The sequence below is a fragment of the Salmo salar genome, chromosome ssa24 (genome assembly GCF_905237065.1).
Source record: "Salmo salar chromosome ssa24, Ssal_v3.1, whole genome shotgun sequence".
NCBI lineage: Eukaryota > Metazoa > Chordata > Actinopteri > Salmoniformes > Salmonidae > Salmo > Salmo salar.
Genome location: NC_059465.1, coordinates 42143333 through 42155000, shown reverse-complemented (window position 1 = coordinate 42155000; position 11668 = coordinate 42143333). Strand labels below are relative to the sequence as shown.

The 11668-nt window shown below is 43.0% G+C and overlaps 1 protein-coding gene across 1 annotated transcript in view; it reads right to left on the bottom strand.

Annotated features, from left to right (window-relative positions):
• The window catches only part of LOC106585923 (extracellular matrix organizing protein FRAS1), a 345785-nt gene that overhangs the window by 236608 nt on the left and 97509 nt on the right, over positions 1-11668 (bottom strand). Inside the window, exons 3-4 of the mRNA XM_045706754.1 lie at positions 5605-5712; positions 922-1014 (exon numbers count right to left, since the gene is read on the bottom strand). Of these exons, the coding sequence (XP_045562710.1) occupies positions 922-1014; positions 5605-5712 (201 nt within the window). The remainder of the gene's footprint in view (positions 1-921; positions 1015-5604; positions 5713-11668) is intronic.

Below are 11668 nucleotides of genomic sequence, written 5' to 3'. Positions count from 1 at the left end.
AAAAGACAAGAGAGGGAAGAGAGAGGAGAGGGACGGAGGTAGAGGAGAGGAAGGGGAGGAGGATATGAGAGGGAAGAGAGAGGAGAGGGACGGAGGTATAGGAAAAGACAAGAGAGGGAAGAGAGAGGAGAGGGACGGTGGTAGAGGAGAGGATAAGAGAGGGAAGAGAGAGGAGAGGTACGGAGGTAGAGGAGAGGAATGGAGAGGGAAGAGAGAGGAGAGGGACGGTGGTAGAGGAGAGGATAAGAGAGGGAAGAGAGAGGAGAGGGACGGTGGTAGAGGAGAGGATAAGAGAGGGAAGAGAGAGGAGAGGGGCGGTGGTAGAGGAGAGGATAAGAGAGGGAAGAGAGAGGAGAGGGGCGGTGGTAGAGGAGAGGATAAGAGAGGGAAGAGAGAGGAGAGGGACGGTGGTAGAGGAGAGGATAAGAGAGGGAAGAGAGAGGAGAGGGGCGGTGGTAGAGGAGAGGATAAGAGAGGGAAGAGAGGAGAGGGACAGTGGTAGAGGAGAGGATAAGAGAGGGAAGAGAGAGGAGAGGGACGGTGGTAGAGGAGAGGATAAGAGAGGGAAGAGAGAGGAGAGGGGCGGTGGTAGAGGAGAGGATAAGAGAGGGAAGAGAGAGGAGAGGGGCGGTGGTAGAGGAGAGGATAAGAGAGGGAAGAGAGGAGAGGGACAGTGGTAGAGGAGAGGATAAGAGAGGGAAGAGAGGAGAGGGACAGTGGTAGAGGAGAGGAAGGGGAGGAGGTTAAGAGAGGGAAGAGAGAGGAGAGGGGCGGAGGTAGAGGAGAGGAAGGGGGAGGAGGATAAGAGGAGAGGGGCGGAGGTAGAGGAGAGGAAGGGGAGGAGGATAAGAGGAGGAGAAAGGAGGGGAGACGGCAGATCATTTCTCTTGTCCTCCACAGCGTTACGTGTCATTGACTGACCCCATAAACAGCTTCATCATGCTGACAAGCGCCCTGAGAGGAGGGCAGGCATTCAGGACAACACTGGTTGGGAGGGATCCTCAACCGGTCTCCCTGTATAGAGAGACAGAGGCAATACAGTACTAGTGAGTCTGATAATGCAGAATGTAAGAGGAAGCCACACTAATAAAACAAACACATATTTTATTTTATTTTCTTACTGACTTTGCTGCTTTATTGGAGGAAGTTGTACTTACCATGACTGAGATATGTGGTTGTCTTAACTACAGCAGCTACTGTATGTTGAGATGACTGCCTTAGATAAATCGCCCTAGATAAATCATCTGCTAAATGACTCATATGTCTGATGTAACACTGGGTGTTGTAGAGAAAGGCTAGCCTGTACACAGTATGCTGCTCTCCCATCTGCATCACACCATCCACCTATACTGTACTATGCATCCACACCATCCACCTATACTGTACCATCCATCCACACCATCCACCTATACTGTACCATCCATCCACACTATGCATCACACCATCCACCTATACTGTACCATCCATCCACCTATACTGTACCATCCATCCACACCATCCACCTATACTGTACCATCCATCCACACCATCCACCTATACTGTACCATCCATCCACACTATGCATCCACACCATCCACCTATACTGTACCATCCATCCACACCATCCATCCACACCATCCACCTATACTGTACCATCCATCCACACTATGCATCCACACCATCCATCCACACCATCCACCTATACTGTACCATCCATCCACACTATGCATCCACAACATCCATCCACACCATCCACCTATACTGTACCATCCATCCACACTATGCATCCACACCATCCATCCACACCATCCACCTATACTGTACCATCCATCCACACTATGCATCCCCACCATCCACCTATACTGTACCATCCATCCACACTATGCATCCCCACCATCCACCTATACTGTACCATCCATCCACACTATGCATCCCCACCATCCATCCACACCATCCACCTATACTGTACCATCCATCCACACTATGCATCCACACCATCCATCCACACTATGCATCCCCAACATCCATCCACACCATCCACCTATACTGTACCATCCATCCACACTATGCATCCACAACATCCATCCACACCATCCACCTATACTGTACCATCCATCCACACTATGCATCCACAACATCCATCCACACCATCCACCTATACTGTACCATCCATCCACACTATGCATCCACAACATCCATCCACACCATCCACCTATACTGTACCATCCATCCACACTATGCATCCACAACATCCATCCACACTATGCATCCCCAACATCCATCCACACCATCCACCTATACTGTACCATCCATCCACACTATGCATCCCCACCATCCATCCACACCATCCACCTATACTGTACCATCCATCCACACTATGCATCCCCAACATCCATCCACACCATCCACCTATACTGTACCATCCATCCACACTATGCATCCACAACATCCATCCACACTATGCATCCCCAACATCCATCCACACCATCCACCTATACTGTACCATCCATCCACACTATGCATCCCCAACATCCATCCACACCATCCACCTATACTGTACCATCCATCCACACTATGCATCCCCAACATCCATCCACACCATCCACCTATACTGTACCATCCATCCACACTATGCATCCACAACATCCATCCACACTATGCATCCCCACCATCCATCCACACCATCCACCTATACTGTACCATCCATCCACACTATGCATCCACAACATCCATCCACACTATGCATCCCCAACATCCATCCACACCATCCACCTATACTGTACCATCCATCCACACTATGCATCCCCAACATCCATCCACACCATCCACCTATACTGTACCATCCATCCACACTATGCATCCACAACATCCATCCACACTATGCATCCACACCATCCATCCACACTATGCATCCCCAACATCCATCCACACCATCCACCTATACTGTACCATCCATCCACACTATGCATCCACAACATCCATCCACACTATGCATCCACACCATCCATCCACACTATGCATCCCCAACATCCATCCACACTATCCACCCACACCATGCATCCACACCATCCATCCACACCATGCATCCACACCATCCATCCACACTATGCATCCCCAACATCCATCCACACCATCCACCTATACTGTACCATCCATCCACACTATGCATCCACAACATCCATCCACACTATGCATCCACACCATCCATCCACACTATGCATCCCCAACATCCATCCACACCATCCACCTATACTGTACCATCCATCCACACTATGCATCCACACCATGAATCCACACCATCCATCCACACCATGAATCCACACCATCCATCCACACCATGCATCCACAGCATCCATCCACACTATCCACCCACACATGCATCCACACCATCCATCCACACCATGCATCCACACCATCCATCCACACTATCCATCCACACCATGAATCCACACCATCCATCCACACTATGCATCCACACTATCCATCCACACCATGCATCCACACCATCGATCCACACCATGCATCCACAACATCCATCCACACCATCCATCCACACCATCCATCCACACCATGAATCTACAACATCCATCCACACCATGAATCCACACCATGCATCCACACCATCCATCCACACCATGCATCCACACCATGAATCCACAACATCCATCCACACCATCCATCCACACCATCCATCCACACCATCCATCCACACCATCCATCCACACCATCCATCCACACCATGCATCCACAACATCCATCCACACCATCCATCCACACCATCCATCCACACCATGAATCCACACCATCCATCCACACCATCCATCCACACCATGAATCCATAACATCCATCCACACCATCCATCCACACCATGAATCCACAACATCCATCTATACCCTCTACACCATCTATACCATCTATACCATAAATACCATATACATCATCTATACCATCTATACCATCTATACCCTCTACACCATCTATACCATCTACACCATCTATACCATCTATACCATCTATACCATCTATACCATATACACCATCTATACCATATACACCATCTATACCATCTATACCATATACACCATCTATACACCATCTATACCATCTATACACCATCTATACCATCTATACCATCTATACCATCTATACAATATACACCATCTATACATAATCTATACCATCTATACCATATACACCATCTATACATAATCTATACCATCTATACCATCTATACCATCTATACCATCTATACCATGTATACCATCTACACCATCTATACAATATACACCATCTATACCATCTATACCATATACACCATCTATACAATATACACCATCTATACCATCTATACCATCTATACCATATACACCATCTATACATAATCTATACCATCTACACCATATACACCATCTATACCATCTATACCATATACTCCATATACACCTTCTATACCATATACATCATCTATACCATCTATACCATATACACCATCTATACCATCTATACCATATACACCATCTATACCATCTATACCATATACATCATCTATACTATTTATACAATATACACCATCTATACCATCTATACCATCTATACCATATACACCATCTTTACAATATACACCATATACACCATATACACCATCTATACCATCTATACCATATACACCATCTTTACAATATACACCATATACACCATATACACCATCTATACCATCTATACCATATACACCATCTTTACAATATACACCATATACACTATCTACACCATCTATACCATCTATACCATCTATACAATATACACCATATACACCATCTATACCATATACACCATCTATACCATCTATACCATATACACCATCTATACCATGTATACCATCTACACCATCTATACAATATACACCATCTATACCATATACACCATCTATACAATATACACCATATACACCATCTACACCATCTATACCATCTATACCATCTATACAATATACACCATATACACCATCTATACCATATACACCATCTATACCATATACACCATCTTTACAATATACACCATATACACTATCTACACCATCTATACAATATACACCATATACACCATCTACACCATCTATACCATCTATACCATCTATACAATATACACCATATACACCATCTATACCATATACACCATCTATACCATATACACCATCTTTACAATATACACCATATACACTATCTACACCATCTATACCATCTATACCATCTATACAATATACACCATATACACCATCTATACCATATACACCATCTATACCATCTATACCATATACACCATCTATACCATCTATACCATATACACCATCTATACAATATACACCATATACACCATCTACACCATCTATACCATATACACCATATAAGAGAGTCCCTCCCTCCCTCATCCGTCCACCCGTCCGTCCGTCCGTCCGTCCACCCACCCACCCACCCACCCACCCACCCACCTACCCACCTACCCACCTACCTACCTACCTACCTACCTACCTACCTACCTACCTACCTACCCACCCACCCACCCACCCACCCACCCTCCCTCCCTCCCTCCCTCCCTCCCTCCCTCCCTCCCTCCCTCTGTTATCTTACCCTCTGGTAGTCACAGTGTGGGTTGAGGCAGGTAGCAAGTTGACAGACGGTGATGTCGCTGAAGCATTGACACTCCTGACAGGAGTCCGGTCTCCACAAGGTGTTGTTCTGCGGACACAAATAACGAAGTTCCTGACTTCAAGTTCCAACAAAAAAAAGGTAAGTCATATTTCCTGTGTAAAAGCCAGTATTCCAAGCGAGACAGTTAAACACATAATGTAGCAGTTAGTTAAATAAACAGCAGGTCTTGGGTTGAATTATACTGCCCATTTGTACCATACGTCACAATATTTAAAAAAATGCAAGTCTTTCCTTTGGCCCTCCTGTGGGTTTTTATCTATTTGCATACAACAGTGATTGAAACAGGCTACTAATGTACCGGACAAACATCTGCTGTCAGATACTTCTTTGTGTCTTTATCTTAGTCCAAAAAAAAAAAAAACATACTCACTCTGGTATGCGTATTACTGACAGCCCTAAAAGTCCTGAAATAGTACAGATAAACGGGGATGTTTCAAACTAAAAGGCAGAGGAACCCTTTGAAAATGCAGAGTGGTTGGACAATCTTTATAGCCTCGCTACTGTTATAGCCTCGCTACTGTATATAGCCTCTCTACTGTTATATTCTCTCTACTGTATATATCCTCTCTACTGTTATAGTCTCTCTACTGTATATAGCCTCTCTACTGTATATAGCCTCTCTACTGTATATAGCCTCTCTACTGTATATAACCTCTCTACTGTATATAGCTTCTCTACTGTATATAACCTCTCTACTGTATATAGCCTCTCTACTGTATATAGCCTCTCTACTGTATATAGCCTCTCTACTGTTATAGTCTCTCTACTGTATATATCCTCTCTACTGTATATAGCCTCTCTACTGTATATAGCCTCTCTACTGTATATAACCTCTCTACTGTATATAGCCTCTCTACTGTATATAGCCTCTCTACTGTTATAGTCTCTCTACTGTATATATCCTCTCTACTGTATATAGCTTCTCTACTGTATATATCCTCTCTACTGTTATAGCCTCTCTACTGTATATAACCTCTCTACTGTATATAACCTCTCTACTGTATATAGCCTCTCTACTGTATATAGCCTCGCTACTGTATATAGCCTCACTACTGTTATAGCCTCTCTACTGTATATAGCCTCTCTACTGTTATAGTCTCTCTACTGTATATAACCTCTCTACTGTATATAGCCTCTCTACTGTATATAGCCTCTCTACTGTATATAACCTCTCTACTGTATATAACCTCTCTACTGTATATAGCCTCTCTACTGTATATATCCTCTCTACTGTATATAACCTCTCTACTGTATATAGTCTCTCTACTGTATATAGCCTCTCTACTGTGTATAACCTCTCTACTGTATATAGCCTCTCTACTGTATATAGCCTCTCTACTGTATATATCCTCTCTACTGTATATAGCCTCTCTACTGTATATAGCCTCTCTACTGTATATAGCCTCTCTACTGTATATAACCTCTCTACTGTATATAACCTCTCTACTGTATATAGCCTCTCTACTGTATATAGCCTCTCTACTGTTATAGCCTCTCTACTGTATATAGCCTCTCTACTGTATATATCCTCTCTACTGTATATAGCCTCTCTACTGTATATAGCCTCTCTACTGTATATAGCCTCTCTACTGTTATAGCCTCTCTACTGTATATAGCCTCTCTACTGTATATATCCTCTCTACTGTATATAGCCTCTCTACTGTATATAGCCTCTCTACTGTATATAGCCTCTCTACTGTATATAACCTCTCTACTGTATATAGCCTCTCTACTGTATATAGCCTCTCTACTGTATATAACCTCTCTACTGTATATAGCCTCTCTACTGTATATAGCCTCTCTACTGTATATATCCTCTCTACTGTACTGTATATAACCTCTCTACTGTATATAGCCTCTCTACTGTATATAGCCTCGCTACTGTATATAGCCTCTCTACTGTATATAACCTCTCTACTGTATATAGCCTCTCTACTGTATATAGCCTCTCTACTGTTATAGCCTCTCTACTGTATATAACCTCTCTACTGTATATAACCTCTCTACTGTATATAGCCTCTCTACTGTACATAGCCTCTCTACTGTATATAGCCTCTCTACTGTATATAGCCTCTCTACTGTATATAACCTCTCTACTGTATATAGCCTCTCTACTGTATATAACCTCTCTACTGTGTATAGCCTCTCTACTGTATATAGCCTCTCTACTGTATATAGCCTCTCTACTGTATATAGCCTCTCTACTGTATATAGCCTATATATATATATATATAGCCATGTGTGTGAATCAGACGTATTGATCACAGGAAGTACAGAATACATGTGAATCAGATGTACTGATCACAGGAAGTACAGAATACAGGTGAATCAGATGTACTGATCACAGGAAGAACAGTAAAACTGTAAAAAAAAAAAAGACTAAATTAAAAAAGGAGGATTAGTCTAGTGGTGTGCACCTGAAACAGTTCTGGATCTCGGATTGGACTCTACAGCCGCCAAAGAATTGACCGTGTGAGTGTGTGCGGTGGTGGTGGGGCGGTATGGAGGAGAAGTATGGAGAGGGAGAGCTGAGCAGGAGATGACAGTGGCATGTTGCAGCGTCTCACCTTCAGAAGAGTCACTGGACATAGGCATCTTACTGTCAGTCCTTTGGTCTCAGTTACTAACAACTTATTTAAGATCGGTTCCTCCCTCTGTCACAGAGCAGTCTGTCACACAGAGCAGTCTGTCACAGAGCAGTCTGTCACACAGCAGTCTGTCACACAGAGCAGTCTGTCACAGAGCAGTCTATCACAGAGCAGTCTGTCACAGAGCAGTCTGTCACACAGCAGTCTGTCACACAGAGCAGTCTGTCACAGAGCAGTCTATCACAGAGCAGTCTGTCACAGAGCAGTCTGTCACAGAGCAGTCTGTCACACAGAGCAGTCTGTCACACAGAGCAGTCTGTCACAGAGCAGTCTATCACAGAGCAGTCTGTCACACAGAGCAGTCTGTCACAGAGCAGTCTGTCACACAGAGCAGTCTGTCACACAGAGCAGTCTGTCACAGAGCAGTCTATCACAGAGCAGTCTGTCACACAGAGCAGTCTGTCACAGAGCAGTCTGTCACACAGCAGTCTGTCACACAGAGCAGTCTGTCACAGAGCAGTCTATCACAGAGCAGTCTGTCACAGAGCAGTCTGTCACAGAGCAGTCTGTCACACAGAGCAGTCTGTCACACAGAGCAGTCTATCACAGAGCAGTCTGTCACAGCTTTAGGGTAAACTATTTCACAATAACATGGACTCTAATGTTTCACTGGACATGCTGACTGACATAACCTGACTGTAAGCATTTCACTGTGAGGTCTAACTACACCTGTTGTATTCAGCATTTCAGTGTAAGGTCTACTACACCTGTTGTATTCAGCATTTCACTGTAAGGTCTACTACACCTGTTGTATTCAGCATTTCACTGTAAGGTCTACTACACCTGTTGTATTCAGCATTTCACTGTAAGGTCTACTACACCTGTTGTATTCAGCGTTTCACTGTAAGGTCTACTACACCTGTTGTATTCAGCATTTCACTGTAAGGTCTACTACACCTGTTGTATTCAGCATTTCACTGTAAGGTCTACTACACCTGTTGTATTCAGCATTTCACTGTAAGGTCTACTACACCTGTTGTATTCAGCATTTCACTGTAAGGTCTACTACACCTGTTGTATTCAGCATTTCACTGTGAGGTCTACTACACCTGTTGTATTCAGCATTTCACTGTGAGGTCTACACCTGTTATATTCAGCATTTCACTGTAAGGTCTACTACACCTGTTGTATTCAGCATTTCACTGTGAGGTCTACTACACCTGTTGTATTCAGCATTTCACTGTGAGGTCTACTACACCTGTTGTATTCAGCATTTCACTGTAAGGTCTACTACACCTGTTGTATTCAGCATTTCACTGTGAGGTCTACTACACCTGTTGTATTCAGCATTTCACTGTAAGGTCTACTACACCTGTTGTATTCAGCATTTCACTGTAAGGTCTACTACACCTGTTGTATTCAGCATTTCACTGTAAGGTCTACTACACCTGTTGTATTCAGCATTTCACTGTAAGGTCTACTACACCTGTTGTATTCAGCATTTCACTGTGAGGTCTACTACACCTGTTGTATTCAGCATTTCACTGTAAGGTCTACTACACCTGTTGTATTCAGCATTTCACTGTGAGGTCTACTACACCTGTTGTATTCAGCATTTCACTGTGAGGTCTACTACACCTGTTGTATTCAGCATTTCACTGTAAGGTCCTACACCTGTTGTATTCAGCATTTCACTGTAAGGTCTACTACACCTGTTGTATTCAGCATTTCACTGTAAGCTCTACTACACCTGTTGTATTCAGCATTTCACTCTAAGGTCTACTACACCTGTTGTATTCAGCATTTCACTGTAAGGTCTACTACACCTGTTGTATTCAGCATTTCACTGTAAGCTCTACTACACCTGTTGTATTCAGCATTTCACTGTGAGGTCTACACTTGTTGTATTCAGCGCATGTGACAAATACATTTTGATTTGATTTGACATAACCTGACTGACATTTAATAGGACAATCGTCCTGGAGGCCCGGCCTGCATGTGGGGTAGGGCGTGGACAGAGACATATTATATTTACATTAAATACTGTATATATTCCCTAATCTCTCTCTCTCTCTCTTCAATTCTAGGACTTTATTGGCATGTGTAGCATAATAGAAAAAAAACAAAAGTGAAATAAACAATAAAAAATTATTAGCAGTAAACATTACACTCACAAACGTTCCAAAAGAATAAAGACATTTCAAATTATGTCTGTATACAGTGTTGTAACGATGTGCAAATAGTTAAAGTACAAAAGTGAAAATAAATAAACATAAATATGGGTTGTATTTACAATGGTGTTTGTTCTTCACTGGTTGACCTTTTCTTGTGGCAACAGGTCACACATCTTGCTGCTGTGATGGAACACTGTGGTATTTCACCCAGTAGATATGGGAGTTTATCAAATTTGGATTTGTTTTCAAATTCTTTGTGGGTCTGTGTAATCTGAGGGAAATATGTGTCTCTAATATGGTCATACATTTGGCAGGAGGTTAGGAAATGGAGCTCAGTTTTCACCTCATTTTGTGGGCAGTGTGCACATAGCCTGTCTTCTCTTGAGAGCCATGTCTGCCTACGGCGGCCTTTCTCAATAGCAAGGCTATGCTCACTGAGTCTGTACATAGTCAAAGCTTTCCTTAAGTTTGAGTCAGTCACAGTGGTCAGGTATTCTGCCACTGTGTCCTCTCTGTTTAGAGGCCAAATAGCATTCTAGTTTGCTCTCTTTTTTTTTTATTCTTTCCTATGTGTCAAGTAATTATCTTTTTGTTTTCTCATGATTTGGTTGGGTCTAATTGTGTTGCTGTCCTGGGGCTCTGTGGGGTCTGTTTGTGTTTGTGAACAGAGCCCCAGGACCAGCTTGCTTAGGGGACTCTTCTCCAGGTTCATCTCTCTGTAGGTGATGGCTTTGTAATGGAAGGTTTGGGAATCGCTTCCTTTCAGGTGGTTGTAGACGTTAACGGCTCTTTCCTGGACTTTTATAATTTTGGGGGTATCGGCCTAATTCTGGCCTGCATGCATTATTTAGTGTGTAATGTTGTGCACTGAGGATATTTTTGCAGAATTCTGCATGCAGAGTCTCAATTTGATGTTTTTCCCATTTTGTGAATTCTTGGTTGGTGAGTGGTAGAGCCCCACCTGTTTTGAGCCCCACATTTTTAGCATTGGCCACAGATAAAATGACGTCAAATCACGTTATATCTTGAGTAGCGTTGATTGGACTGATCATGTCAACATCATACATGCAAATCCTTTTTAATCCTTGTCAAATGAAGAGAAATAATGAAGAGAAATTATAAATAAAACGTATCGGTGCTCATCGACCATTGGACATAAACATTACACAACAAGTTGGAAATCGCAAAATAAACAATGAGTGGTTTGGAAGGAATCAGTGG